Source organism: Lepus europaeus, chromosome 3, assembly GCF_033115175.1.
Source record: "Lepus europaeus isolate LE1 chromosome 3, mLepTim1.pri, whole genome shotgun sequence".
In the NCBI taxonomy this organism is placed as follows: domain Eukaryota; kingdom Metazoa; phylum Chordata; class Mammalia; order Lagomorpha; family Leporidae; genus Lepus; species Lepus europaeus.
Genome location: NC_084829.1, coordinates 110,126,598 through 110,152,430, shown reverse-complemented (window position 1 = coordinate 110,152,430; position 25,833 = coordinate 110,126,598). Strand labels below are relative to the sequence as shown.

The 25,833-nt window shown below is 45.4% G+C and overlaps 2 protein-coding genes across 2 annotated transcripts; both read right to left on the bottom strand.

The window, feature by feature from the left end:
• Positions 1 to 4,686: 4,686 nt before the first annotated feature.
• Positions 4,687 to 5,517, bottom strand: LOC133756626 (ret finger protein-like 4B). The gene has a single exon (XM_062187245.1). The coding sequence runs from the start codon at positions 5,515 to 5,517 to the stop codon at positions 4,687 to 4,689; it is 831 nt and encodes a 276-aa protein (XP_062043229.1).
• A 14,024-nt stretch (positions 5,518 to 19,541) lies between these two features.
• LOC133756625 (ret finger protein-like 4B) lies at positions 19,542 to 20,312 on the bottom strand. Its single transcript, XM_062187244.1, has one exon. The coding sequence runs from the start codon at positions 20,310 to 20,312 to the stop codon at positions 19,542 to 19,544; it is 771 nt and encodes a 256-aa protein (XP_062043228.1).
• Between the last annotated feature and the right edge of the window lie 5,521 nt (positions 20,313 to 25,833).

Sequence of the window (25,833 nt, the reverse complement as noted above, 5' to 3'; positions counted from 1 at the left end):
TGGATGACTGACTGGAATCAGCCTCGCACACTTGACTTCTGCTCATCAAGTGCCAATACAATGGAGCAGCAGGAGGAGGGGACATCAACACATGTAGCAGAAAGACTTGAAGCCTTTGAGCTCTCCAGCTTGGACCACACATTGCCCTTTTCTCAGGGGAGGAAATGGAAACAAAAAGCAACAGGGCAGGGGTTTTGTAAGTGGAACTCTGGATTGACTGGTCAGTTGCTACAATCAGAATAGGCTTTCTTGGACCATGTTTAAGACTCAGAAGAACGGGCTTTTCTGCCATGATTCTTCACGAGTCAAGAATGCCAGCAGTTTCTTTGTATAACGAGACCTGCCTTGAAAATCACACATTCTGAACATTTTAGTCAAGCTACAACAGGTTTGGAAAACCTCTGTGGGGGAGGGGTGAATATAACGTTGACTCTTTTTTATCTGTTCCCTTTGCCCTTCAAACTGCAGATTTTTTTTTTTTTAAGTGGGGATTTGTCCCTACTTGAAAAAGATTGAGTGGAATTCTAAAAAAAAAAAAAAAAAAAAAAAAAGAAAGAAAAGAGAAGAAAAGTAAAGAATGGAAAAGGAGCTGTACCTTGTCTGCATTCACGTTGCTCTGGTGCCAATTGCTTGGAATTCATGGAGAGGTTTTCTATGTGCATGTATATCTGTGTTTCCTAAATGTTAATTCAGTACAGGCATTGTTTCTACCTTGCTTTTTTCACTTGGTAATATTCATTTATATTATATATTATATATTTATATGATATTAGGTAGAGAGATCTTCCATCTGCTGGTTCACTCCCCAGTTGGAGCCAGATCCAGAACTGTGCCAATCTGAAGCCAGGAACCAGGAGCTTCTTCAGGTCTCTCAAGCCGGTGCAGGGGCCCAAGGATTTGTGCCATCTTGTCCTGCTTTCAGGCGGTTGCAGGGAGCTGGATTGGAAGTGGAGCAGTTGGGACTGGAACTGGTACCCATATGGGATGTTGGCACACAGGCGGTAGCTTTATGCACTATGCCACAGTGTGGGCACCAAGTGAAAAATTTCAATATGTATCCTGTGTATGTATTGTCTCATTTAAAAATGGAAGTGATGGTTAAACTTGCGAGTATAAAACAAATTGAAAGTATGTCATTGTAAAAATGAAAAGAATAGAAAGGTAGGAGGGAGGAAGGGTCTTATGCTCCTTGAATAGCCTATGTTCCCTTTATATAAATAAAAATTAAAATACAAAAATGGGAAAGCTATAACACTACCATTTATGTATCCCCAATAAAGTTGCTTTGATGAAAAAATTAAAGAAATAAAATAAAAGTGTGAGGCATTGGAGCTATCACCTATGATGTTGGCATCTCATAGAGGCACCGGATCCTGTCCCAGCTGCTCCACTTCCCATTCAGCTGCAGCTGATGAGCCTGAGAAAGCAGCAGAAAATGGCCCAAGTGTTTGGGACCCTGCCACCCAGCTGAGAGGCCAGCATGAAGCTTTGGAGTTGCCATGGCCAACCTTTGGTGGTTGTGGCCATCTGGGGAGAAAATCCGAAGATGGGAGATTCTCTCTCCCTCTCTCCTTCTGTATCTCTCCTCTCGCCCTCTCTCTGTAACTGTGGCTTTCAATAAAAATAAATCATAAAGAAGGCATAACAATTCAAAGTATGTATACACTTAAGAAACAATCCTAAATATTTATAAAAGTACAATTTGTGTCAAAGAGAAAATTTTTCCATAGAAAAAAAGATAAAAAATTTTGTTTGGCACCTCACCTTGAAAATTTACATATTAATTAAAATAAGTGTAATATCACATTATATGAGGTTACTTCAAAAGTATCTGGAAAAATATTATTTAAAGGCACTTATTTGATGCAAAAGAAGTGAAATACAAACACAGATTTCTCATAGATTTCAACTTTTTTCACCAAAATAAATTTATCTTTTAAGTACATTTTCTGCCCAGTGTTTGGAGTAGCCGCATACATAAAATAAATATTAGATGATCATAGCAAATAAGCACAATTTCTTCACCCAAAGAGATTAATTCAGATAATTTTAATGTGATTTTATAAGAACTCCCATTCTAATTTCTGATCAACTCCAGCAGCAAGGCCATAAACAGGATGCTTTGGGCAACAAATTTTCCGATTTCTCCAAGGGCTCACTTCCCCTTTGACACTAAGCAGCTCTCCAAAGGAGTATGTATTCCTTTTCACCTTGCTATTGGTCTGGAAAGTTACTACACATCTGTGTTCTCTACAGTGCAGCTCCTTCTGGAAAGGATGGTTCCTCTCCTTGTGGGAGAAAGCCCGACGATCTCCCCACGCTGAGAGACAGCAGGCCCGCGGAGGAGCAGAGCCGACCAGGAGCCCAGAACAGGCTCCCTGGGACTGAGGAGACTCATCAAGATACAGAAGGCCTCTGAGGGAGTGCTGTGCCAGAGCCCAGCGCGGAGGCCCTGGAACTGCCCTGCTGCTCAGAATGTGCAGAACCTGCTGCTAGAGCGAGGCTCCCACTGAAGCCTGGAGACCAGCAGTGCCTCTGACCATGCGGCCCTCGTCAGTGCGGAGGACTCCTGGCCCGGGCAGGCGTGAGGGGAAATGGGCAGGAGGCCATTGATGTGGACTCAGACACTGCAAGCCCCTGGGGAGCTGAGCTGCAGTGGCTGCGGGTTAGTTAACTGCAGGAGGCATGGACCCAGTTAGCCAGGTAAGCTGTTAGCAGCGATGCTGTCTGACCCCCGCTCAAGGTTCTACTGTAAGTGCCGCGGAAACACGTTTTGGTGCAAGTTGTGTGAAGCTGCTTTACTTCTGTGCACATCCAGATTCAAGCATCCTTTTGTCTGGTTCTGTTTTGTTCTGTCTTGTTTGTGATTGTAAAAACGAAAGCTGAATTTAATTAGTCTAAGATTTTTGTTTTTCACAAGATTTTAGCGTGGTATAGGGGCAGAGTATAGGGAGAGAATGTAGAGATAGGAGGTGAGGAGAGCCCTGGTTGATTTTACTTTTTTTTTAAGTTTTTATTTGAGAGACAGATTTAGACAGTAGAGAGACGGACAGAGAGAAAGGTCTTCTTTCTTTTGGTTCACCCCTCAAATGGCTGCCACAGATGGTGCTGTGCGGATCTGAACCCAGGAGCAAGGTGGTTCCTATGTTCTCCCATGCGGGTGCAGGTTCCCAAGCACTTGGGTCATCATCCACTGCCCTCCTGGGCCACAGTAGAGAGCTGGATTGGAAGAGGAGCAGCCAGGACTAGAACCCGCGGTCATATGGGATGATGCCGGCAAAAGAAGAGCATTAACCAAGTGAGCCACTGTGCTGGCCTCTGTTTTTCGACTCTTAACAAATTCTTTGTGAATTTATTTGAAGAGAGAACAATAGAATCTCCCATCAACTGGTTCATTCCCCTGGGTCAGGATCAAAGGCTGGAATTCCATCCACGTCTCCCTTCCGGGTGTAGGAATATAATTACTTGAGCTGCAATTCTATATCTCTTTGGGAAGGAATTCTAGAAAGATTCTGGAACATACCCGAAAAACCAGCGTATTTTGAGGCAGAAATCAGCTGAGAAGTGGTTGACTCAGGATCAGAAAAATACAAGACAAAAGACTTGGACAGATCAATGAGAGGCATGCTTGGGTCTAAGGCTAGAAATGCAGGTGAGGTAGGGTACCAGGGGCCAAACTTTAAACTGGGTGCATGAAGGACATGAAATAGAATAAGCAAGAAAAACACCAGGTGTTTTCTATGTTTTATTGCAAACTAAAACGTCAATTGTACAAACGAAAATGAAATCATACATGCAAAATCAAGGTCAAAAACCATTTTTGGTGTGTAGATGTCAAAGAGTTAACATGAGTGAGCAGAATTCTTACAGTGGAAGCAGGAGCAGCAGTGTCCTGAGGCTGGACCTGGCAGGGAGATGCTCTTTGATCTCAGAGGGGCAGGCGTTTCTGCAGGTGAAAGCACACCCGTGGGCAGGGGTTCAGGGATCCAAGGTCAGAGCACCCATTTCTCTCTGTGTAACAGTGGCAGAAGGCCCAGAATGCTCTGCCATTTCCCCACCTTGGCTTTCTGATGAGCACACGGCCACCACATTTCCTGTCACATGACAGTGCCACTTTGACAACCACACACAAAGTTACCCCTTGGAGGAAGCCCAGGGCAACTCCATGAGAATAAGCATGAGGCAGCACTGATATAACGCAGTCACAGTTTTCATCATTCAAGAAACCTTATGCAGCTGTGTTTTGAGAATATACAAATGGGAAGCTTAATACTTTATCTCCTGACAACTATCATTATCAGAAATTATGTAGAAAGGAGAATACATTCATGAAAATCACGTCTACCCACAAAATGTACAATCTACTTAAAACTAATATTCTCTCTTTGCTATTGACTATGAAACAAACGTTTTGCAATCATCACAAAGTTTTGGCTCTAAGAGATCCTGATTCCAATTAGGAGACGAGCAAACAGAGGTCCCAGTGCCTAGTGTCCCCTAAAACTACATAGCTATTTAGTGAGAGAATCTACTCAACATACAGAGGTTGTTTAGTTGCAAATCAGCCAACTTGTTCAAAAATGCTATACAATTATTGCACCACAAGAATCAACAATCTATAAACTGTCTACCAAATGTTGACAGTGTGTCTTCCTGGTCATCCTGAGCAAGGGCCAAAGGTCTTTGTCACTTGAGAGATTGCAGATGGGCTGGACGTTCTAGGCAGATGCTCAGTGGGGCACCAGTGGCTCCTTCTCTTGGAAGTTCCGGATAGAAGAACGGACGCAAAGGCTCCAAGGTGGAGAGGAACCTGTGCATGTAGATGAGAGCTTTATTTCCAACATCAAAAAGCTTGATCTCTCCCAAATCCACATCCAGGAAAACTCCTACACGGTGAAGACCAGGGCTTGCAGGAACGATTACATCTGGGACAGAGCAGGGGTGAATGAGTCCTGCCTTCATGCAGATGATCCAGAAACCCTGGTCAGCGGTTAAATCACCCTTCCACTTCCTGTCGACTGACTCCTGGCAGACACCCAGGGCCCACTCCCTGGCTTTTCCTACTTCCACCTCCCAGTAATGGCGGCCCCAGGAGAAGCACGGGGTGCCCAGGACACAGACCAGGTGAGTGAACCTCCTGGGGTCTTCCAGCACGTGGTGGGAGGGCTTCCCACACTGGACGCTCCTCAGATCGCTGGAGAGCACAAGGAGGGAGTGGGCGGTCGCTGCGTCCAGGGTCACGTCCTCCTGGAACCTCAGCTCTTCACTGAGGTGCAGATGCAGCCTCAGGACAGGACCGTGCTGCCTGAAGTGATAGGTCAGATCTCTGATTTTCCACTCTTCCACACACGGCGTCTCGTTGACTGAGCGACAAATGGGGCAGACATCCTCTCCTTCTGAATTGCAGTTTTCAAAACATTCTAAGCACATGACATGTCCACAGGAGAGTGAGACGGGACATGAGAAATACTCCAGGCAAATTGGACAGGTGGTCGCTGCTAGCAGTTTCTTAGCCATGGTCCTGGGGAGCACGCCTTGGCAGTGACCTGGTGGCAGTTCCCTTTAGCAGCTTCTGGAGTTGGTCAGGAACCCTCAGTACACCATCTGCTCTTCAGTGATCAGCACGTATCTAAATCAATGCAAATTAAATCACATAAATGGATGCAGAATCATGGAGGGGACATCGAGTCCACAGAATCCCAGTAATGGAATCACTTGCAATGGAACTACTCAAAAACGCCCCGAAATCCAAGTGATGACAAGAGAAACAGGACAGGAGAGATTGTCATTGCCACAAGGCAGCTTACCTTGTCTGGGTCTTGTTTGGGGTCTCTCCCAGGAGTAGCTGTCTGCTCTGACTAGAGCTTCTCTGTGTGGGAACTGAGCCCAGGTGGGTGTCCAACGAATTCTTGGCAGGATGCAGACTCCACCCCAGTCAGTATGGCGCTGGTCACCTGCAGTCCAGAAGAAAGAACTTCCTCATCGAAATGCAACCAGAACGTGCTGAAAATCACCTAACGTCTTCACAGCAAAATCCACTGCAACATGAATGTCTTGGTTGAATTAATTCTACGGACAAAGCAGCAACAGAAGAAATGCTTAAAAGTTCTTACAAAAATCTATCCTTGAGTGAATTTAAATAAAAATATCATCATTGCCATCAACTCCTCTATAAGTAGAAGCTGAGCTTAAGCCAAGAAAATGCTCCTGTCCAAAAAGATGCCCCCAGTCCCTCCAGCTGCTCCCTCCCACAGTTTCAGAACCTCCAGTTCACCTAGAGCCTCCTCCCTGGCCTTCTGTCCATGGTTACCATTCTCTGGATGGATTAACTCTGACAGCTGGGTATGGCTGATTGGAGGAGGGAAAGCCCCATGATCAGACCCAGCACTGAAGTCTGTGCAGCCTCTGTGAGGGTCCAATCCTGAAGATCTCCCTACAAAAGCACCTGCACTGAATAACTGGCAGAGCTCCCACCAAGACTTCACAAATCCCACATTCCGTTGTGGTTGGATAATCGAACACACAAGAAAGAGCAGTCATTATCATAGTCCAAGTATTAATCCATGGATGCAGATTGTTAAAAAGGGTGACTAGAACAACCAGGTAGCCTTCAGCATCTTCTCTCAGCTCCAGCCAAGGACACATTTCAGAGATTCCCATGCATTTGAATTGCATCAAACTATGCAAATGCAGATGTGTAAGAAAACAGAATATCTTCCCACATGGAATTTAAAGACTTTGGAAGCTATAACACAAATAAGTTACTTTACATAGCTTTATCTTATTCCAAGTGAAGACACAGAAAGGAAAACATTTTTTTTTATCCAGAATTGATCAGCACAAATAAATATTTATTTATCTACAAAGAGAGAGAAAGTAAGGTCTTCAGTCCACTGTTTCACTCCCCAAATGCCACAACCGCTAGAGCTGGGCCAATGCAAAGAAAGGCACCTTGAGCTTCTTCTGGGTCTCTCACGTGGTGCTGGTTCCTAACAATTGCTTTCCTGGGCCAAAGCAGAGAGCTGGATCAGAAGAAGAGCCGCCAGGACTCAAACTGGCACCCATATGTGATGCTGGCACTGCAGGTGGCAGTTTTCCCCAGGATGCCACAGCACTGGCCCCTGAGCAGCACACTGTGTATAAACCTGATGCAATGGGGCCTGTGTGGGGAATGGTAGTCCAAGACACCACTTGGGACACTGGCATCCTATCTTGGAGCAGCCGTTGGAGGCTTATCTGCTCCACTTCTGATCCTGCTAATGAGCCTGGGAAAGCAGCAGAAGATGGTGCAAATACCTGGGTTCCTGCTACCCACTTGGAAGACCAGCATGGAGATCCTGGGTGGTGGCTTCAGCCTGGCCTAAGCCCAGGGGCTGAGGTCATCTGGAGACTGAACCCATCGATGGCAGATCTCTTTCTCTCTCTAGCCCTCAGGGTTTCTCTGCCTTTACAAAAATAAATCTTTGCTTTCAAATGTGTTGAAAATGCCACATTATCCAGAGAATGCCTAATCTTTGTTTTAAACACCTTTGAAGTGTTTTTTAAAATTTGATAAAAATGCAAATAATTTTATCAACAGCAAGATCAACAAGATAAGACCAACAGACACACACAATATGCATCCTTATTTTTAAGTCAAATTGACCATGGTGATTTTCGCAGTCTGAAAGAGCTTGCCTATCTCACCATGGTATACACGCAAAAAACCTGAGAAAACTAACCATGCATAGCGTGTTGTTTTAGGGTATTATGATCAGAATCTAATTATCCATCAATGAAGAAATGTTTTAGTTAGCTATCATGAAATGAGTAAAAATAGTACATGCCTTTACTTTAGGTTTTAAGTGAGAAGCTGGACAATTTTGATGAAATAAGGCTAGAAAAGAAAGAGATGGGATTAATGCTGCACACATTCTTATGCTGCAGACACTTATCCTCTTCCTCCCCCTCATCTGAAAAAAAATGCATTTACGTATGAAAAGTGACTTGAGTGGGGCCAGCATGAGGTCCTAGTAGTTCAATCCTCTGCCTGCTTGCCTGCATCCCATATGGGCTCTGGTTCTAGTCCAGGATGCTCCTCTTCCAATTCAGCTCTCTGCCAGGGTCTGGGAAGGCAGTGGAAGAAGGCCCAAGTTCCTGGGCCCTGTACCCGCACAGAAGACCAGGAAGAACACCTGGATCCTGGCTTTGTTTCCTCACAGCTTCAGCCATTGCGGCCACTGGGGAGTGAACCAGCAGAAGGAAGACCTTTCTCTCTGTCTCTCCCTCTCACTGAGAGTCACTCCACCTCTCAAATAATTAAATAAATTCTTAAAATAAATAAATAAACCTAAAAAAAAAAGGGGGGGGGTGTTGGCTGCCTGCAGGGCGGTCACCCTAGGTTCTAGTCCTAGTTGGGGCGCTGCATTCTATCCCGGTTGCTCCTCCCCATGCCAGCTCTCTGCTGTCACCCGGAAAGGCAATGGAGGATGGCCCAAGAGCTTGGGCCATGCACCCACATGGGAGACCAGGAGAAGCACCTGGCTCCTGGCTTTAGATCAGCGTGGTGCACAAACAAAAGCGTGCCAGTTGTAGCTGCCATCTGGGGGATGAAACAACTGAAAAGGAAGACCTTTCCCTCTTGTGTCTGTCACTTTCCACTCTGCCTGTCAAAAAAAAAAAAGTGACCTGAAGTGAAACTAAAATTTTAAAAGATGTTGGAGTGGAAGCCTAGCAAAGCTCAGTGCACTAGGGCAGAATGACTCTTTGCTTAATAACCTCCAAAGGGAAGAGAGATGGAAAACAAGTTGTCGCCAAAGAGAAATGGGCTGGGGATCTGGCCCTGAAGAGAGACAACTCACCTTGAGCTGGAGACTTGCTTGGAGGTCTGAGAGGCTCCTGCCTGATCCCTCACCTCTCCTGCTCTGGGCTCCTCTCTGAAGTGACTTGGAGCTCTGAGTCTCTGGCCTTTTAGAATGCTCAAGACACAGGCTCCACTCACAGGGCCCCACCCTAAGCCATGTGCTGCCTAAACCTAATCCAATCAAGTAGAACCTTCATCAGCCCTATTTTCATGTTCTGTGATTCAGCACCCTTAACATTTCTGAGTACACAATTCAAAGTTTTGTAACTCGAGGTAGGAAACCTACTGCCATTTAAACTAGACACTCTTGTTTCATAGCTATTTCTTAAAAACAATATGCATTAGAAAGTAAAAACTGAAAACAAAGAAACAAACCAGTGCCTAATCCTAATCAGATCCTGGCCAAGGTCATCATAGGCATTAACATCTCTGCTGCATTCCTGAGTAAACAGGATTTACAAAGTTGTTCTTGGATTCTGCAAGTCCACTCTTAGGGGAAGCTACTGGGCTGCATAGGGAAGATGCATCCGGAGGAGGCTGCTGTGCTGCTGTAATCATCAGCCACATCATGTTTGTGCTCTGAAAAGGGTGCTTGTTGAAACACAGAAAACACATGCTCTCTGCTCTGAGCGATACACACAGAAACCACGTTTCTTTCTTCAAACGATTTATGTATTTGTATATTTGAGTCAGAGCCACAGAGAGAGCGAGAGACTGAGAGACAGGTCTTCCATCTGCTGCTTGACTCCCCAAATGGCCACAATGGCTGGAGGTGCACTGTCCCATGCCAGAAGTCAGGAGCTTCTCTGAGGACAGCACTCGGTGAGGGGCCCAACCACTTGGTCTTCTTCTGGTTGTCCAGGCCAGCACGAGGGAGCTGGATAGAAGTGGGGGAGTCTAATTCGAACCTGTGCCCTATAGGATGCCTGCACCTCAGGCAGAGGCTTTACCTGCTGTATCAGAGCACCGGTCCCAATAACCTGAATTACTTAGGGTTCCTGTTTTCTCTATGACACCAAACACACAACAATGTTTTAAAAGATGTATTTATTTTCTTTGACAGAGGGGTTACACAGAGAGGGACTGGGAGACAGAAGGGGAGAGAAATAAAGAGAGAGAGAGAGAGAGAGATCTTATTTTCACTGGTTGACTCACCAAATGGCTGAAAATGCCAGAGCTGGGCAAGACTAAAGCCAGGAGCCAGAGGCTTCTACCACATCTGCCACTTGGGTGCAAAAACCCAAGCACTTGGGCCATTTTCCACTGCTGTCCCAGGTGAATTTAGCAGGAAGTTGGTTCAGAAGTGGAGCAGCTAGGACTTGAGCCAGCATCTATGTTGGAAGCCATTGCCGAAGGCAGTGGCTCATCTTGCTATGACACATCACTAGTCCCACGGCAAGTTTTTTTGATCCTGGTGAAGGTATATAAATACATTCAACAGAAAGTCTCAAAAAATTTTTTTAAATTTTAACCTCAGAAACTTATAATTTTTGTTTTGCAAACTCTGTGATTCCTATGTACTAGAAAATGCCTGAAAGCACCCCCAGATGAAGGCACCCCCTAAATGGCCGCAATGGCTGGAGCAGGACTGACAGAAGCCAAGAGCCAACAGCTTCTTCCAGCTCTGCTGCTTGGGAGAGGGGGCCCAAGGACTTGGGCCACCTTCTGCTGCTTTACAGGTGCCTTAGATCAGATCTAGATCAGAAGATGAATCAGATAGATTAGGAACCATTGTCCTCATGGAATGTAGGCGGCAGTTTTGCCTGCTAAACCACTGTGCTGTTCCCACAGCAATGTTTTTTTTAACCTGGTGAATTTCCATACATTAATATCTACAGCAGAAGGTCTCAAATTATTTTTTTTTATTTTAACCTCAATATGCTATATAATTTTTGTTTTGCAAAATCTTGTGACTGCTACATACGAGAAGATGCCTGGAATCCTACATATTCTGTGGCTGTTTCAGATGAGACGATGTTTGGATTGACTTTAGTGAAGAAAAGCTTACTGGCCAAAGACGTGTAGGTGGAAAAGGGAGGACCTTGCAGATCTTCTCTCAGAGGGTCTCTGCATCCCAGGGTCCCTCTGACTGCTTGACAAGGACCCCTACTCTACACCAAGTTCCATAATTCCTCCCAGCAGCAGCAATTCTTGGCTTCTTGGCAACCAAAGTCTCTAAGGATGAAGCCAGCCATCATTTGTATGGCTTCTGCCATCTCAAAACTAACGCACACGGTGTGGTTAATATGAAACACTTCTCTTCCTCTTCCAAATAAGGTGAGAGTATCTTCACTGCTTCCATTTAATTTTTTTGTTGTTTCAAATCAGATAGTTCTTGACTGCTGTAAAACCAATGGGCTCTCAAAGTTTTAGTAATGGCAAAGCCGTGGTTCTCCTAGAGTTTTACATCTTTTGCAAGCTCTTGGTGTGGCCTGAGTGTACCTACACCTGCTGTTGCTGAGCCTATGTTTGCCAAGAGAAAGATGTTTCCAGAAATATTCACTTTAATTCCCAAATCCCATTACTGCAGTAACACTGAAGTTAGGGAGAAATATCAATTTATTATGCTCATGCTTTAGAAATATTTGGAGCCACTTGTCTGTGATACTTTAATATCCTTATAACAACATATCAAAGTAGATGCATGCTCTTTTTTTAAATTAGAATACTTTTTAATTCTCATTAGTGGTTCCATGAGATAAGGTTAAAAATCAAATGGAATGTATCTCCCGAGATTCTTCATTAAACTAGAAAGCAGCCCGCAGGCACGCAGGTTAGGAAAGGTGCAGCCAGGGTTGATGGCGGCGAGGTGAGGACATAAAAGCGTGGGCAGGAGTCTGGGATCCTGAAAGGAATGATATCCCTGCAAAACCCAGTTCACACAAGGCAGCCGCTGTCGGGGGCGGCTTGTCACAAGCAGCTTCCATGCCCGATGTGGGACAGCCACGGGCACGCGACCTCCTGTGCCTCCAGGCTGAGTCCTCACCTCCTCTCTGCTGCCCATCACACAATCAAGACAGAAGACAGAGGGCACCTCTCAGTTACTAGCACCAAACGCCTGCTGAGGCCCTCCCTCGCTGTCCTTAGGAAGAACGGCTGTTAGGGTGCAGTGCGTGAAGAAGCCACAGGCGTCCGGTTCTGAGCACCGGTTTGAGTCGCAGCTGCTCCACTTCTGACCCAGCCCCCTGAGAATGCACCTGGGAAAGCAATGGAAGATGACTCCAGTGCTTGGGCCCCTGCCTCCCATGAGGGAGACCCAGATGGAGCTCCAGTCTCCTGGCTTCATCCAGGCCCTGCTCCACCCATTGTGCTCATTTGGGGAATGAATCAGAGAACGGACAATCTCTCTTTCCCTGTCTCTCCTTCCCAGTCACTCTGACTTTCAAATAAATAAGACTTTTTTTTAATTTTTATTTAATGAATATAAATTTCCAATGTACAGCTTATGGATTACAATGGCTTCCCCCTCCCATAACTTCCCTCCCACCTGCAACCCTCCCCTCTCCCGCTCCCTCTCCCATTCCATTCACATCAAGATTCATTTTCAATTCTCTTTATATACAGAAGACCAATTGAGTATATATTAAGTAAAGATTTCAACAGTTTGCACCCACATAGAAACACAAAGTGAAACATACTGTTTGAGTACTTGTTATAGCATTAAATCACAATGTACAGCACATTAAGGACAGAGATCCCACATGAGGAGCAAATGCACAATGACTCCTGTTGTTGACCCAACAAATTGACACTCTAGTTTCTGGTGCGAGTAACCACCCTAGGCTCTTGTAATAAGTTGCCAAGGCTATGGAAGCCTTCCAAGTTCGCTGACTCTGATCATATTTAGACAAGGTCATAAAAGACAGGGAGAGGATAGTAACCAATGATCCTAAGAGTGGCGTTAACCAGGGACTTTTTTAAAAACTGTTAAGAAAAAATATTGAATATGTCTGTGTGCTTTATGTACAAGGTGTGCTCCAATGTGTGTAGGATCTGCAAACACATTTCTTCGTCTTCCGTGTGCCATGTGTTAAAATAACAAGCTCTAGCCTGAGTCCCTGTGTCAGTTTCCTTGACCTTGGGCCACCATCAAGTAATCAGCTAGCCTTAGTCACCTCAAGTGGGTTCATTCTTTTCCAGGCCCTGGGCAGAGACCCAAGAGCACGGAGGAAAACCACTCGGGTGAGTCTGCCAGCAACTAGGACACAGAGGGAGACCTCCCGCCCCCCAGGAGTCAGTTTACAGGAAGTGGAAGGGTGACTCAAACTCCGACCGGGGTTTCTGGATCATCTGCATGAAGGCAGGACTCCTTCACCCCTGCTCCATCCCAGATGTGATTATTCCTGCAAGCCCTAGTCTTCACCATGTAGTTGTTTTCCTGGATGTGGACTTGGGAGAGATCAAGTTTTTTGATGTTGGAAATAAAGCTCTCATCTACATGCACAGGTTCCTCTCCACCTTGGAGCCTTTGCGTCCGTTCTTCTATCCGGAACTCCAAGAGAAGGGGCCACTGGTGCCCCACTGAGCATCTGCCTAGAACGTCCAGCCCTTCCACAAGCTCTCAAGTGACAAAGACCTTTGGCCCTTGCTCAGGATGACCAGGAAGACACACTGTCAACATTTGGTAGACAGTTTATAGATTGTTGATTCTAGTGGAGCAATAATTGTATAGCATTTTTGAAAAGTCAGTAGATTTGCAACTAAATCTCTTCTGTATTTTGAGTAGATTTCCTCACGAAATAAGGAAATATTTGGGGACGCTAGGCACTGAGACCTCTGTTTGCTCACCTCTGAATGGGAATGAAGATCTCTAAGAGCCAAAACGTTATGACGATTGTGAGACAACACCGTACATTTGTTTCATAGTCGACAGAAATAGAGAATGTTAGTTCTAAGTCGATTGTACATGTTGTTGGTAGAAATGTCTTTTCGTGAATGTATTCTCTTTTCTACATAATTCCCAATAATGATAGTTGTCAGGAGATAAAGTATTAAGCTTCCCTTTTGTAATTCTCAAAACACAGCTGCATAAGGTTTCCTGAAAGACGAAAACTGACTAAGTTATATTGGTGCTGACTCATGCTTGTTCTCATGGAATTCCCTGGGCTCCCTTCAAGGAGGAACTTAGTGTGTGGTTGTCAAAAGGGTACTGAAGGAGCCGGCTCTGTGGCACAGCGTGTAAAGCCTCCACCTGCAGTGCAGACATCCCATATGGACGGTGGTTCGAGTCCCGGCTGCTAGGCCTGGGAAAGCAGTAGGAGATGGCCCAGTTCCTTGAGCCTCTTCACCCACGTGGGAAACCCGGAAGAAGCTCTTGGCTCACAGCTTCCAATCGGCTCAGCTCTGCCTTTAGTGTCCAATTGGGGAGAAAACCAGCAGATAGAAGACCTCCATCTCCCTTTCTATATCTCTCATTCTCACTCTCTCTATCTCTGCTTCTCTCTCTGAAACCATGAATGACAAATAAATCTTTAAAAAATAAACAGCACTGTCATGTGACAGGAAATGTGGTAGCCATGTGCTCATCACAATGTCAAGGTGGGGAAATGGCAGAGCATTCTGGGCCTTCTGCCACTGTTACACAGAGAGAAATGGGTGCTCTGACCTTGGATCCCTGAACCATGGGTGTTCTTTCACCTGTAGAAACGCTTGCCCCCTCTGAGATGAAAGAGCATCTCCCAGCCAGTTCCAGCCTCAGGACACTGCTGCTCCTGCTTCCACTGTAGAATTCTGCTCACTCATGTTAACTCTTTGACATCTACACACCAAAAATGGTTTTTGACCTTGATTTTGCATGTATGATTTTATTTTCGTTTGTACAATTGACGTTTTAGTTTGCAATAAAACATAGAAAACACCTGGTGTTTTTCTTGGTTATTCTATTTCATGTCCTTCACGCACCCAGTTTAAAGTTGGGCCCCTGGTACCCTACCTCACCTGCATTTCTAGCCTTAGACCCAAGCATGCCTCTCATTGATCTGTCCAAGTCTTTTGTCTTGTATTTTTCTGATCCTGAGTCAACCACTTCTCAGCTGATTTCTGCCTCAAAATACGCTGGTTTTTCAGGTATGTTCCAGAATCTTTCTAGAATTCCTTCCCAAAGAGGCTTAGAATTGCAGCCCAAGTAATTATATTCCTACACCCGCAAGGGAGACGTGGATAGAACTCCAGCCGTTGAACTTGACCCAGGGGAATGAACCCTGATGGGAGATTCTATTGCTCTGTCTCCAAATAAATTCACAAAGAATTTGTTAAAAGTCGAAATACAGGGCCAGCGCAGTGGCTCACTTGGTTAATGCTCTTCTTATGTCGGCGTCATCCCATATGAGCGCCGGGTTTTAATCCTGGCTGCTCCTCTTATAGTCCAGCTCTCTACTGTGGAGGAGGGCAGTGGAGGATGGCCCAAAGTGCTTGGGAACCTGCACCCGCATGGGAGAACATAGGAACCACGTTGCTCCTGGCTTCAGATCCGCACAGCGACATCTATGGCAGCCATTTGAGGGGTGAACCAAAAGAAAAAAGACTTTCTCTCTGTCTGTCTCTCTACTGTCTAATTCTATCTTTCAAATAAAAACAAACAAACAAAAAAAAAGTAAAATCAACCAGGGCTCTCCTCACTCCCTATCCCTACATTCTCTCCCTACACTCTGCCCCTATACTACGCTAAAATCTTGTGAAAAACAAAAATCTTAGACTAATTAAATTCAGCTTTCATTTTTACAATCACAAACCAGAGCCAAACAAAAGGATTCTTGAATCTGGATGTGCACAGAGGTAAAGCAGCTTCACACAACTTGCACCAAAACGTGTTCCCGTGGCACTTACAGGAACCTTGAGCGGGGGTCAGAGACAGCATCGCTGCTAACAGCTTACCTGGCTAACTGGGTCCCCGCCTCCTGCAGTTAACTAACGCGCAGCCACTGCAGCTCAGCTCCCCAGGGGCTTGCAGTGTCTGAGTCCACATCAATGGCCTCCTGCCCATTTCCCCTCACGCCTGCCCGGGCCAGGAGTCCTCCGCACTGACGAGGGCCGCATGGTCAGAGGCACTGCTGGTCTCCAGGCTTCAGTGGGAGCCTCGCTCTAGCAGCAGGTTCTGCACATTCTGAGCAGCAGGGCAGTCCAGGGCCTCCGCGCTCGGCTCTGGCACAGCACTCCCTCAGAGGCCTTCTGTATCTTGATGAGTCTCCTCAGTCCCAGGGAGCCTGTTCTGGGCTCCTGGTCGGCTCTGCTCCTCCGCGGGCCTGCTGTCTCTCAGCGTGGGGAGATCGTCGGGCTTTCTCCCACAAGGAGAGGAACCATCCTTTCCAGAAGGAGCTGCACTGTAGAGAACACAGATGTGTAGTAACTTTCCAAACCAATAGCAAGGTGAAAAGGAATACATACTCCTTTGGAGAGCTGCTTAGTGTCAAAGGGGAAGTGAGCCCTTGGAGAAATCGGAAAATTTGTTGCCCAAAGCATCCTGTTTATGGCCTTGCTGCCAAAGTTGACCAGAAAATGCAATGGGAGTTTTTATAAAATCACCATAGAAAAATCATCTGATTTTATCTGTTTGGGTGTGGAAATTGTGCTTATTTTCAATGATCATCTTATGTTTGTTATATGTATGCGGCTACTCCAAACACTGGGCAGAGAATGTATTTAAAAGATACATTTATTTTGGTGTTAAAAAGTTGAAATCCATACATATGTGAGTTCTTAAAAATCTCATGGAAAATAAATGTGAAATATATGTGTTTGGTTTCCAGTTTTTTGCATCAAAATAAGCACCTTTAAACAATATTTTCCATGAACATTTGAAGTACCCTCATATAATGTGAATTACACTAATTTTAATTAATCTGTACATTTTCAAGTTGATGTCCCAAACAAAACTTTTTATCATTTTGTCTATGGAAAAAGTTTTTTAACACAAATTGTACTTTTATAAATATTTAGGATTGTTTCTTTAGTGTATACATACTTTGAATGGTTATGCCTTCTTTATGATTTATTTTATTGAAAGCCAGAGTTACAGAGACAGGGTGAGAGGAGAGATACAGAAGGGAAGAGAGAGAGAGAGCATCTTCCATCTTCTGTTTTTCTCCCCAGATGTCCACAACCACCACTGGTTGGCCAGAGCAACTCCAAAAGCTTCATGCTGGCCTCTCCCCTGGGTGGCAGGGTCCCAAATACTTGGGCCATTTTCTGCTGCTTTCTCAGGCTCATCAGCTGCAGCTGAATGGGAAGTGGAGCAGCTGGGACAGGATCTGGTGCCTCTATGAGATGCCAGCATCATAGGTGATAGCGCCGATACCTCACACTTTTATTTTATTTCTTTAATTTTTTCATCCAAACAACTTTATTGGAGATATATAAATGTTAGTTGGATAGCTTCCCCATTTTTGTATTTTATTTTTTATTTATATAAAGGGAACATAGGCTGTTTGAAGACCATAATACCCTTCCTCCCTCCTACCTTTCTTTTCTTTTCATTTTTACAATGACATACATTCAAATTGTTTTATACTCTCAAGTTTAACTATCACTTCCATTTTTAAATGAGACAATACATGCACAGGATACATACTGAAATTTTTCACTTGGGGCCCGCACTGTGGGGTAGTAATAAAGCCACTGCCTGCAGCGCCACTATCCTGTATGGCCACTGGTTCAAGTCCCAACTGCTCCACTTCCAATCCAGCTCCCTGCTACAGCCTGAAAGCAGCAGAAGACGACACAAGTCCTTGGGCCCCTGCACCGGCTTGAGAGACCCAGAAGAAGCTCCTGGTTCCTGGCTTCAGATTGGCACAGCTCTGGATCTGGCTCCAATTGGGGAGTAAACCAGCAGGTGGAAGACCTCTTAACCTAATATCATATAAATATATAATATATAATATAAATGAATATTACCAAGTGAAAAAAGCAAGGTAGAAACAATGCCTGTACTGAATTAACATTTAGGTAACAGATACACACATGCACATAGAACACCTCTCCATGAATCCCAAGCAATTGGCACCAGAAGGAGGTGAATGCAGGCAAGGGACATCTTCTTTTCCCTTTCTGTTTTTTTTTTTTTTTTTAAGATTTATTAATTTACTGAAAGTGAGAGTTACACAGAGAGTGAAGCAGAGGAAGTGGCAGAGGCAGCAAGAGACACAGAGAGGTCTCCATTCCTTGCTTCACTCACCAATTGTCAAAAACAGCCCGAGCTGGAAGCCCGGATCCAGGAGCTTCTTCTGGGTCTCCCACATAGTGCAGGGGCCCAAGGACTTGGACCATTTCTCGGCTTTCCCAGGCCCCAGCAGAGAGCGGGAAGGGAAGTGGAGCAGCCGGGAATGGAACTCGTGCCCACATGGGATGCCAGGATGCTGGCACTGCAAGTGGCAGTTTTATTCATGCGCCACTGTGCCGGCCCCATGTGCTAGTATTTAGAGACTGACTTTAAATGGCCTTATCCTGCAACTTAAATAACTCAGATGTCCTATACTGCTGTTTTATGGTTAATCAGTTAATTTTGTGCAAAACAACTCTCAAGCACACTTATACATGCAAGTTTTCTCTGAAGTTTTGCCAGGAAGTCATTAGCACAGCCCTGAAAATGTGTGATGCCATGACCGCCATCAAAGAAAAGCTGGAAGTTCTACTGATTACAAAACAAAAGTAAGCACAGGTTGACCACAGACCATGAGTCTTTCAAATAAGACTTTTGTTAAGATTTATTTTAATGCTCATAAATCCAATCGCTTTAATTTCTTAAAGATTTATTTATTTATTTATTTATTTGAAAATCAGAGTTGCACAGAGAGAGAAGGAGAGGTATAGAAAGAGAGAGTCATAGACAGAAAGGGGGGGGCCGGGGGGCTTCCATCTGCTGATTCTCTCCCCAATTGTCTGCCAAAGCCAGAGCTGTGCCGATCCAAAGCCAGGAGACAGGAGTTTCTTCGAGGTTTCCCACGTGGGTGAAGGGGCTCAAGGAACTGGGCCATCTTCCACTGCTTTCCCAGGCCTAGCAGCATGGGATGTCTGTATTGCAGGCAGAGGTTTTACACGCTGCGCCACAGAGCCAGCCCCTTCAGAGCCCTTTTGACAACCACACACTAAGTTACTGCTTGAAGGGGGCCAGGGCAACTCCATGAGAATAAGCTGAGTCACAGTGTTCATCTTTCAGGAATCCTTGTGCAGCTGTGTTTTGAGAATTACAAATGGGAAGCTTAATACTTTATCTCCTGACAACTATCATTGTAGGGAATTATGTAGAAAAGAGAATACCTTCATGAAAAAGAATTTCTACCCATAAAATGTACATTCGACTTAAAACTAATATTCTCTGTTTCTATCGACTATGAAACAAGTGTCCAGTGTTGTCTCACAATCGTCATAACGTTTTGGCTCTTAGAGATCTTCATTCCCATTCAGAGGCGAGCAAACAGAGGTCTCAGTGCTTAGTGCCCCCAAATATTTCCTTATTTCATGAGGAAATCTATTTAAAATACAGATGTCATTTTGTTGCAAATCTACTGACTAGTTCAAAAATGCTAAACAATTATTGCACCACAAGAATCTACAATCTATAAACTGTCTATCAAATGTTGACAGTATATGCTAACATTGTGTCTTCCTGGTCATCCCGACCAAGGGCCAAAGGTCTTTGTCACTTGAGAGTTGCAGATGGGCTGAACGTTCTAGGCAGATACTCTGTAGGGCACCAGTGGCACCTTCAAAAAGGTACAAAACTGAAGAACGGACGAAAAGGCTCCACAGTGGAAAGGAACCTGTGCATGTAGATGAGAGCTTTATTTCCAACATCAAAAAACTTGATCTCTCCCAAATCCACATCCAGGAAAACTCCTACGCAGTGAAGACTAGGGCTTGCAGGAACGATTACTTCTGTGTTGGTGCAGGGGTGAATGAATCCTGCCTCCACGGAGATGATCCAGAAACCGTGGTCAGAGGTTAAATCACCCTTCTTTGTGTCAAATGACTCTTGCAAGACACCCAGGGTCCACTCCTTGGCTTCTCCTACTTCAACCTCCCAGTAATGGCGGCCCCAGGAGAAGCAGGTGTTTCCTAGTACACAGACCAGGTGAGGGAACCCACTGGGGTCTTCCAGCAGGTTGTTGGAGGTCTTCCCACATTCAACGCTCCTCTGATCGCTGGAGAGCTCAAGGAGGGAGTGGGCGGTAGCTGTGTCCAGGACATCATCCTCCTGGAACCTCAGAACCTCCTCACTAAGGAGCAGACTCTGCTCCAGGAGACCACTGTGTTGCCTGGTTAGAAGGGTCAGCTTTCCGATTAGCCACTCTTCCATAGGTACCTTCTCACTGACCGAGCGACATGTGGGGCAAACCAGCACGAAATCCTCTCTTCCTGCCACCCAGTGGCGAAGGCAATCGAAGCAGAAGACATGTCCACAGGAGAGCGAGACGGGACGTGAGAAATAGTCCAGGCAAATTGGACAGGTGGCCGCTGCTAGCAGGTTCTTAGCCATGGTCCTGGGGAGCAAGCCTTGGCAGTGACCTGGTGGCAGTTCCCTTTAGCAGCTTCTGGAGTTGGTCAGGAGTCCTCTGTGCACTGCCTTATCTGCAGTGATCAGGACGTATCTAAATCAATGCAAATTAAACCACATCAATGGATGCAGAAACATGGAGGTGACATCGAGTCCACAGAGATTCCTGGTAATTGAATCACTTGTAATGGAAACACTCAAAAACGCCCCGAAATCCAAGTGATGACAAGAGAAAGAGGACAGGAGAGATTGTCATTGCCACAAGGCAGCTTACCTTGTCTGGGTCTTGTTTGGGGTCTCTCCCAGGAGTAGCTGTCTGCTCTGCCTAGAGCTTCTCTGTGTGGGAACTGAGCCCAGGTGGGTGTTCAACGAATTCTTGGTAGGATGCAGACTCCACTCCAGTCAGTATGGCGCTGGTCACCTGCAGTCCAGAAGAAAGAATTTCCTCATCGAAATGCAACCAGAGCTCAAAGAAAACCACGTAACTTCTTCACAACAAAATCCACTGCAACATGAATGTCTTGGTTGAATTAATTCTACTGACAAAGCAGCATCAGAAGTAATGCTTAAAAATCTTACAAAAAAATCTATCCTTGAGTGGATTTGAATAAAAATATCATCATTGCCATCAACTCCTCTATAAATAGAAGCTGAGCCAAGCCAAGAAGATGCTCCTGACCAAGAAGATGCCCCCAGTCCCTCCAGCTGCTCCCTCCCACAATTTCAGAACCTCCAGTTCACCTAGAGCCTCCTCCCTGGCCTCTGTCCATGGTTACCATTCTCTGGATGGATTAACTCTGACAGCTGGGCATGGCTGATTGGAGGAGGGAAAGCCCCATGATCAGACCCAGCACTGAAGTCTGTGCAGCCTCTGTGAGGGTCCAATCCTGAAGATCTCCCTACAAAAGCACCTGCACTGAATAACTGGCAGAACTCCCACCAAGACTTCACAAATCCCACATTCCGTTGTGGTTGGATAATCGAACACACAAGAAAGAGCAGTCATTATCATAGTCCAAGTATTAATCCATGGATGCAGATTGTTAAAAAGGGTGACTAGAACAACCAGGTAGCCTTCAGCATCTTCTCTCAGCTCCAGCCAAGGACACATTTCAGAGATTCCCATGCTCTTGAATTGCATCAAACTATGCAAATGCAGATGTGTAAGAAAACAGAATATCATCCCACATGGAATTTAAAGACTTTGGAAGCTATAACACATATAAGCTTCCTTACATAGCTTTATCTTATTCCAAGTGAAGACACAGAAAGGAAAACATTTATTTATCCAGAATCGATTGGTACAAATAAATATTTATTTATCTACAAAGAGAGAGAAAGTAAGGTCTTCAGTCCACTGTTTCACTCCCCAAATGCCACAACCGCTAGAGCTGGGCCAATGCAAAGAAAGGCACCTTGAGCTTCTTCTGGGTCTCTCACGTGGTGCTGGTTCCTAAGAATTGCTTTCCTGGGCCAAAGCAGAGAGCTGGATCAGAAGAAGAGCCGCCAGGACTCAAACTGGCACCCATATGTGATGCTGGCACTGCAGGAGGCAGTTTTCCCCTGGATGCCACAGCACTGGCCCCTGAGCAGCACACTGTGTATAAACCTGATGCAATGGGGCCTGCGTGGGGAATGGTAGTCCAAGACACCACTTGGGACACTGGCATCCTATCTTGGAGCAGCCATTGGAGGCTTATCTGCTCCACTTCTGATCCTGCTAATGAGTCTGGGAAAGCAGCAGAAGATGGTGCAAATACCTGGGTTCCTGGCAACCAGCTGGTAGAACAGCATGGAGTTCCTGGTCGTGGCTTCAGCCTGGCCTAAGCCCAGGGGCTGAGGTCATCTAGGGACTGAACCCATCGATGGCAGATCTCTTTCTCTCTCTAGCCCTCACGGTTTCTCTGCCTTTAAAAAAATAAATCTTTCCTTTCAAATGTGTTGAAAATGCCACATTATCTAGAGAATGCCTAATCATTGTTTTATACAACTCTGAAGGGTTGTTTAAAATTTGATAAAAATGCAAATAATTTTATCAACAGCAAGATCAACAAGATAAGACCAACAGACACACACAATATGCATCCTTATTTTTAAGTCAAATTGACCATGGTATTGTCACAGTCTGAAAGAGCTTGCCTATCTCACCATGAGATACATCCCAAAAACCTGAGAAAACTAACCATGCATAGCCTGTTCTTCAATGGTATTATGATCAGAATCTAATTATCCATCAATGAAGAAATGTTTTAGTTAGCTATCATGAAATTAGTAAAGATAGTACATGCCTTTACTTTAGGTTTTAAGTGAGAAGCTGGACAATTTTGATGAAATAAGGCTAGAAAAGAAAGAGATGGGATTAATGCTGCACACATTCTTATGCTGCAGACAATTATCCTCTTCCTCCCCCTCATCTGAAAGAAAAATACATTTACGTAGTAAAAGTGACTTGAGTGGGGCCAACATCAGGGCCCAGTAGTTCAATCCTCTGCCTGCTTGCCTGCATCCCATATGGGCTCTGGTTCTAGTCCAGGATGCTCCTCTTCCAATGCAGCTCTCTGCCAGGGCCTGGGAAGGGAGTGCAACATGGCCCAAGTTCCTGGGCCCCGTACCCGCACAGAAGACCAGCAAGAAGCACCTGGATCCTGGCTTTGGATCCCCACAGCTTTGGCCATTGCGGCTACTGGGGAGTGAACCAGCAGAAGGAAGACCTTTCTCTCTGCCTCTCCCTCTCACTGTCAGTCACTCCACCTCTCAAATAAATAAATAAAATCCTGAAATAAATAAATAAATCTTTTAAAAAAAGGGTGTTGGCTGCCTGCAGGGCGGTCACCCTGGGTTCTAGTCCCAGTTGCGGCGCTGCATTCTGTCCTGGTTGCTCCTCTCCCAGTCCAGCTCTCGGCTGTCACCCGGAAAGGCAATGGAGGATGGCCCAAGAGCTTGGGCCCTGCACCCACATGGGAGACCAGGAGAAGCTCCTTGCTCCTGGCTTCAGATCACAGCCAGGCGCCAGCAGATGCGTGCTGGTTGTAGCTGCCATCTGGGGGATGAACCAACTGAAAAGGAAGACATTTCTCTCTTATCTCTCTGTCACTTTCCACTCTGCCAGTCAAAAAAAAAAAAAAAAAGTGACCTGATGTGAAACTAAAATTTCAAAAACTGTTGGAGTGGAAGCTGAGCAAAGCTCTGTGAACTAGGACAGACTGGCTCTTTCCTTTCTAGACTCCAAAGGGAAGAGAGTTGGGAAAACAAGTTGTCGCCAAAGAGAAATGGGCTGCGGATCTGGCCCCAAAGACAGACAACTCACCTTGATCTGGAGACTTGCTTGGAGGTCTGAGAGGCTCCTGCCTGATCCCTCACCTCTCCTGCTCTGGGCTCCTCTCTGAAGTGACTTGGAGCTCTGAGTCTCTGGCCTTTTATAGTGCTCAAGACACAGGCTCCACCCACAGGGCCCCACCCTAAGCCATGTGCTGCCTACACCTTATCCAATCAAGTAGAACCTTCACCCCTGTTTTCATGTTCTGTCATTAAACACCGTTAACATTTCTGAGTACACAATTCAAAGTTTTGCAACTCGAGGTAGGTAAGCTACTGCCATTTAAACTAGACACTCTTGTTTCATAGCTATTTCTTAAAAACAATATGCATTAGAAAGTAAAAACTGAAAACAAAGAAACAAACCAGTGCCTAATCCTAATCAGATCCTGGCCAAGGTCATCATAGGCATTAACATCTCTGCTGCATTCCTGAGTAAACAGGATTTACAAAGTTGTTCTTGGATTCTGCAAGTCCACTCTTAGGGGAAGCTACTGGGCTGCATAGGGAAGATGCATCCGGAGGAGGCTGCTGTGCTGCTGTGATCATCAGCCACATCATGTTTGTGCTCTGAAAAGGGTGCTTGCTGAAACACAGAAAACACAGGCTCTCTGCTCTGAGCGATACAAACAAAAACCTCATTTCTTTCTTGAAACGATTTACTTATTTGTATATTTGAGTCAGAGTTACAGAGAGAGCGAGAGACTGAGAGACAGGTCTTCCATCTGCTGCTTGACTCCCCAAATGGCCACAATGGCTGGAGGTGCACTGGTCCCATGCCAGAAGTCAGGGGCTTCTCTGAGGACAGCACTCGGGTGAGGGGCCCAACCACTTGGTCTTCTTCTTGTTTTCCAGGCCAGCAGGAGGGAGCTGGATGGAAGTGGGGGAGACTAACTCAAACCTCTGCCCATATAGGATGCCTGCACCTCAGGCAGAGGCTTTACCTGCTATATCACAGCACCGGTCCCAATAACCTGAATTACTTAGGGTTCCTGTTTTTCTATGGCACCAAACACACAGCAATGTTTTAAAAGATGTATTTATTTTCTTTGACAGAGGGGTTACACAGAGAGGGACTGGGAGACAGAAGCGGAGAGAAATAAAGAGAGAGAGAGAGAGAGAGAGAGAGAGAGAGAGATCTTATTTTCACTGGTTGGCTCACCAGATGGCTGAAAAGGCCAGAGCTGGGCAAGACTAAAGCCAGGAGCCAGAGGCTTCTACCACATCTGCCACTTGGGTGCAAAAACCCAAGCGCTTGGGCCATTTTCCACTGCTGTCCCAGGTGAATTTAGCAGGGAGTTGGTCCAGAAGTGGAGCAGCTACGACTTGAGCCAGCATCTATGTTGGAAGCCATTGCCGAAGGCAGTGGCTCATCCTGCTATGACACATCACTAGTCCCACGGCAAGTTTTTTGAGCCTGGTGAAGGTGTATAAATACCTTCAACAGAAATTCTCAAAAAAAATTTTTTTTAATTTTAACCTCAGAAACTTATAATTTTTGTTTTGCAAACTCTGTGATTCCTATGTACTAGATAATGCCTGAAAGCACCCCCCAGATGAAGGCACCCCCTAAATGGCCGCAATGGCTGGAGCAGGACTGACCGAAGCCAAGAGCCAACAGCTTCTTCCAGCTCTCCTGCTTGGGAGAAGGGGCCCAAGGACTTGGGCCACCTTCTGCTGCTTTACAGGCGCCTTAGATGGGACCTAGATCAGAAGATGAATCAGTCCGATTAGGAACCATTGTCCTCATGGAATGTGAGCGCCTCAGGTGGCTGTTTTGCCTGCTAAACCACTGTGCTGTTCCCACAGCAATTTTTTTTTTAACCTGGTGAATTTCCATACATTAATATCTACAGCAGAAGGTCTCAAATTATTGTTTTTATTTTAACCTCAATATGCTTTATAATTTTTGTTTTGCAAAACCTTGTGACTCCTACATATGAGAAGATGCCTGAAATCCTACCTATTCTGTGGCTGTATCTGTTGAGACGATGTTTGGACTGACTTTAGTGAAGAAAAGCTTACTGGCCAAAGACGTGTAGGTGGAAAAGGGAGGACCTTGCAGATCTTCTCTCAAAGGGTCTCTGCATCCCAGGGTCCCTCTGACTGCTTGTCAAGGACCCCGACTCTACACCAAGTTCCATAATTCTCCCTTGCAGCAACAAGTCTTTGTATCTTGGCAACCAAA